Consider the following 5,509-nt stretch of genomic DNA (forward strand, 5'->3'; position numbering starts at 1 on the left):
GGGGCTGAATAATTTTGCATGCCCAATTTTTCAGTTTTTTATTTGTTAAAAAAGTTTGAAATATCCAATAAATTTCGTTCCACTTCATGATTGTGTCCCACTTGTTGTTGATTCTTCACAAAAAATTACAGTTTTATATCTTTATGTTTGAAGCCTGAAATGTGGCAAAAGGTCGCAAAGTTCAAGGGGGCCGAATACTTTCGCAAGGTACTGTAATTCAAAGTAAACATTAAAAAACAGGCTCAGACAATAAAATGCCTTCACTGATATAGAAAAACCTCATTACACTACATTTTGCCTTTTACCACATAACTAATATCTATGAGGTTTCATTTTTAAAGCCTGCAATTAAGAGTTTACATAAAAAAAAAAAAAAGCTGCTTCAACATAGTTGTGATTGACCAATGGCCTGCTGTTCACCACACAGCTGCCAGCAGTTGCTATTCAGTTACTTTGTTGTTCTTTAACTTGTTTGATTTTCTTAAATGCATATCACAGTTTAGTCAGACCAGAAGCAAACTGGTTTCTAGCTGACATGCACAGCCACACCTGTTTGAGAGATGTTATACCTGTACATTCCACAGCCACAGCTCAGAGCAGTCATCAGGACCACAGGCTATCAGATAGGCATCATCAGGGCTCCATGCCATGTATGAAACACCGTAAGCATGACCCTCCAGAGTCTTCATTAACTTCAGCTGCTGGGTTTCCTGTCAACCAACAGCCAATCCAGTCAGAATCCAGCTGTTTCAGCACTCACATAGTGACTCATTTTTCCTGCTCTGAAGTCGAACTGATGTAAAGTAAATGACTGATTACCGTGTCGACGTGCCACACAATGACCGTGGTATCTTTGGACCCAGTTGCCAGCTTTGTGCCATTGTTGGAGAACTTGCAGAACCATACTTCATTGCAATGTTCAGTGAGAATCTGCTGAGTGTAGCAGGGGAACTGTTTCCTAATGATGAGGAACACAGACAGATCAGGCAGAACACACCTCCTAATGCAATCTATAATCTGCTTATAGGTTTTTTGCAGTTATTTCTCAGGTACTTGGGTAGATTATTGCCTTTATTTTTAAATTATGTTTAAGTGTTGGTGTATATTTGCTGAATGTGCACATATATAGAGTAGCAAGAAGGAATTACATGTATTAATGTATAAATATAATAAAAATATGATCAGGTATACATCTAAGTTACATTTCTGAACAATCTATTTTAACTAACAACACACAAATTACTGTATTATTCTGGACCATACTAAACAAATCCTTACAACTTTGAGAGTGTAGGTTGGGAAAAGTATGTGAACCCCTTGGCTAATGACCAATAAGAAGGTGTGGGATAGAGCAGTCAGACTAACTAAATAAATGTCCCTACTCTCCATAGAAGTGAGAACCAGCTAAGATGACCGTAAAGGCACAGCACTGAATCTCAGTGAGGTTAATATTAAAAAAAAGGAATCAGTGGTGCTGGTTAACATGTCTATTGAATAGTCTACTATCCCCATATCATGGTGCATGGCGCATGGACAGAGGAAGCCACTGCTCTCCACAAATGGTCTTCTGGTCTTTTACTTGTATAGCGCTTTTCTATGCATTGCAGCACACTCAAAGCACTTTCAAACTATTCACCCACTTGCACTCACACATTCATGCATCGTTGCCATAACCAGGAGCAACTGGGATTTCAGTGTCTTGCTCAAGGACACTGACATGTGGACAAGCCAGGAATCGAACCACTAATCTTCCAGTTAGGAGACAACCCCATCAAAAAACATTACTGCATACTTGAAGTCTGCTAAAAAGCAGCTTGACTCTCTCCAGCACTACTGAATAAACATTTTTTGGACTAATGAACACACAGCACTGTGTATGGTGTGAAATGGGCCCTGCAAACCAACATGAAAGCATCTCAGTGGCGAGCTATAGTGGAGGAAACTTAATGATGTGGGGATGCTTTGTACCCACAGGTTAGGCCTATCAATATGTTGGAGCCGGTGTATGCTGGTGTATGTGGGTTCATACCGGTTGCAGGCGTGGTCCAGCAACAAGGACACAGAGTCCAGTCCACTGTCCAGCTTGGTATTGTGGTAGAGGCAGCGCTCCCTCTGCAGCTCCACTCTCCCGCTCTCTTTCCCGCACGGAGTCAAGTATAAAGAGGAGCGAGCTAAGCACTCACTGGAGGCTAACTGCTATATGCATTGTTCTTCTGTGACCAGTGACCAGCAATAAAGGGCCCGTGAACAGCAAGTGTGTCGGTCCATGTGTCCCATAACAAAACACAACGCAGCACGGCCAGTCACCAGAGGGACAGGCGAGGATTAAGAGGACAGATTAGAGACCCAAAGGCGACCGGTTACACATACACACACACACACACACAAGAACACACAAAAAAGTCTTATTACTAATACTGGATTAGCATATCCACCTGACTTGCACTAAAATACAGTGTATTAATGTACATTACTGTCATTGTACACTGTAATATTGAGCACACACTGAGTCATAGTCTAGTTATGGTCATATATTTAGTATATGCAGTTATTGCATTCCATCCATTTATCCATATTAAGGAACATCAGTGTATGGAATCAACCACCAAGCACAGCTGGAGTTCTACTTCTCCAGGCTGCATGTTCAGTAGGTGAACGTGTAAGTGTGCATGGCACTTTCTTTTATACTGGTATATACAGAGCATTTATGTTTGTTTTCATATCCATTTTCTCTTCACCTCCCAGCAGGTGCTGAATTAACCAATCAACTTGCTTGACACACAGATCTGCATAGCACACGCCCAGATTTGGGAGATACAGCATCTATAAAAAGTTTTCACCCCCTTGGATGTTTTGACCCTTTTATTGATTTTATAAATAATCATGGTCAATATAATGTGGCTTTTTGACAAAAAGAATTACAAAAAACCTCTGTCAAAGTGAAAACAGGTTTCTACAAAGTAATGTCAATTAAATAAGAATATGTAATGTGAAATAAGTGACTGCATAAATGTTCACCGCCTTCAAGTCAGTATTTAGTAGATGCACCTTTGGCTGCAATCAAAGCACACAATCATGGTGCCCTCCGAGGCCGACGTGTTTGCACGTTCCACTCGAATGCCGGCTTTTTCTTCTTTTTTGTGTTTTTTTTTTACTTTTTCTGTAGTGCACAAATGTCATGCACTGTTAACATACAACAGAGAGGCATTGCTGGATATCACCAACTCACACAGCTACTGGGAATTTACTAGTTTCATACCACCGGAGCTACAACTCATTGTTTGCTCCCGCAACAACAACCACCATCACCCACAGGAAGCCCCCAAAGCACCAAGCACAAGTGAGCAGGCTGACCCCAGGACAGCGATCCGGAGACAGGGCAAAAGAGGAGGGCTCCATTCTAGGCTAAAAGCTCGCACTACCCAACCACCCGTACCCAGCCTCTTCCTAGCTAACATACAGTCTCTGGAAAACAAACCAGTCGAGTTAAGGGCTAGGATTACAACACAACGGGAAATAAGAGAATGCTGTGCTCCAATTCTCACCGAGACTTGGCTTTCTGACAAAATCCCAGATTCTGTGATTCAGCTACAGACTCACTCTGTACATTGGGGAGACCGCACTGCTGCTCTTTCTTTCCGACTGCCATCAGACTCCTAAACAGCTGACTCAGCATCTACCTCATGTAAATTCATCTGTACTGTTTACATACTCATTTTGCACATGCATAATTGCACACTCACTGCTGAGTATTTGCACTCCACGGCTCCCATGTAGTATATATTCTCTCTGCATTATATTGTGTCCTTGTATTTTTATTTGCTTTCTTCACCTGCTGCTTTAAAGTGCCTTAGATTTGTGATTTTACTGCCTAATAAGATTTGTGTTATTGCTCATCTACTTTATATTTCACTTGAATTATGTGGCATTCATGTCGACGGCAAAGTAAGAATTTCATTGTACAGTGGAACATGTTTCCTAACTGTGCATATGACAAACACTTTGACTTTTGACCTTGACATGTGGACACTGCAATTTTACTCCATTCTTCTTTGTAAAACTGCTCAAACTCCAGGTTGTGCGGGGAACAGCCCATTTCAAGTCAAATCCTCACAATCCTCTATTACATTGAGGCCTGGGCTTTGACTCGGCCACTCCAGAACACTCACCTTGTTGTCTTTAAACCATTTCTGTGTAGCTTTCACTGTATTCTTCGGGTCATTGTCTTGGTGGTAGTTCTCTTGCAGACTGAATAAGATTGTCCTCCAGGATTTTCCTATATTTTGCTGCTTTCATTTTACCCTCTACCTTTACAAGCCTTCCATGGCTGTCTGCCGAGAAGCATCCCCACAGCGTGATGCTGCCGGCACTGTGCTTCACAGTGGGGATGGCGTGTTTGTGATGATGTGCAGCATTTAGTGTCCACCAAACATAGATTCTTGTCTGATGACCAAAAAGCACCATTTTGGTCTCATCAGGCCAAAGAACTTTCTTCCACTTGACCATGGATTCTCCCACATGCATTTTTGCGAACTCTAGTCAAGACTTAATATGAGTTTTCTTCAACAGTGGCTTTCTCTTTGCAGCTCTCCCATAAAGCTTTGACTGGTGAAGAACCCAAGCAACAGTTGTTGTCTGCAGGTTCTCTCCCATCTCAGCTGCTGAAGCTTGTAACTCCTTCAGAGTAGTCATAGGTGTCTTGGTGGCCTCTCTCACTAGTCTGCTTCTTGCACGGTCACTCAGGTTGTGAGGACGGCCTGATCTAGGCAGATTTAGACATTTGCCATATTCCTTCCATTTCTTGATGATTGATTTAACTGAACTCTGGGGGATGTTCAGTGCCTTGGAATTTTTTTTGGATCCATACACTTATACTTTTCAATAACCTTTTCTCTGAGTTTTTTTGGAGTGTTCTTTTGTCTTCATGGTGTAATGGTAGCCAGGAATACTGATTAACCCCTAACCCTTCAGGACACAGGTGTCTTTATACTACAATCACTTGAGAAACATTCACTGCACTCAGGTGATCCCATTTCACTAATTGTGAGACTACTAGCACCAATTGCCTGGAGCTGTGTTGAATTAGGTCAGCCATTTAAAAGGGAGTGAATATTTATGCAATCACTTATTTCCCATTACATATTTTATTTGACATTACTTTGTAGAAACCTGTTTTCACTTTGACATTAAAAAGCTTTTTTGTAACTTTTTTGTCAAAAAAGCCAAATTATATCGAGCATGACTGATTTATAAAATTAAAAAAGGGTAAAATATCCAAGTGGATGAAAAGATTTTGTAGACACTGTATATGTCATTATAACTCATTTGAGAGCTTCACTCTGTATCTCTCACACCCAAACTGGAAAACTCAAAAGCCCGTTCTGTTATTGTATACCGTCCACCTGCTCCTTATTCAGAGTTTTTAAGTGAATTCTCAGACTTTGTCTGATTTAGTGCTTAGTACAGATAAAATAATCATAGTAGGCGACTTTAATATTCATGTAGATGC

General features: G+C 41.0%; 1 protein-coding gene across 1 annotated transcript in view; it reads right to left on the bottom strand.

Moving 5' to 3' along the window:
- LOC109968502 (WD repeat-containing protein 26-like) overlaps positions 1-5,509 on the bottom strand; it is a 123,089-nt gene that overhangs the window by 114,355 nt on the left and 3,225 nt on the right. Inside the window, exons 7-9 of the mRNA XM_020614811.1 lie at positions 2,030-2,135; positions 820-958; positions 570-710 (exon numbers count right to left, since the gene is read on the bottom strand). Coding sequence (XP_020470467.1) covers positions 570-710; positions 820-958; positions 2,030-2,135 — 386 coding nt within the window. The remainder of the gene's footprint in view (positions 1-569; positions 711-819; positions 959-2,029; positions 2,136-5,509) is intronic.

The sequence above is a fragment of the Monopterus albus genome, unplaced genomic scaffold (assembly GCF_001952655.1).
Source record: "Monopterus albus unplaced genomic scaffold, M_albus_1.0 scaffold151.1, whole genome shotgun sequence".
Lineage (NCBI taxonomy): Eukaryota > Metazoa > Chordata > Actinopteri > Synbranchiformes > Synbranchidae > Monopterus > Monopterus albus.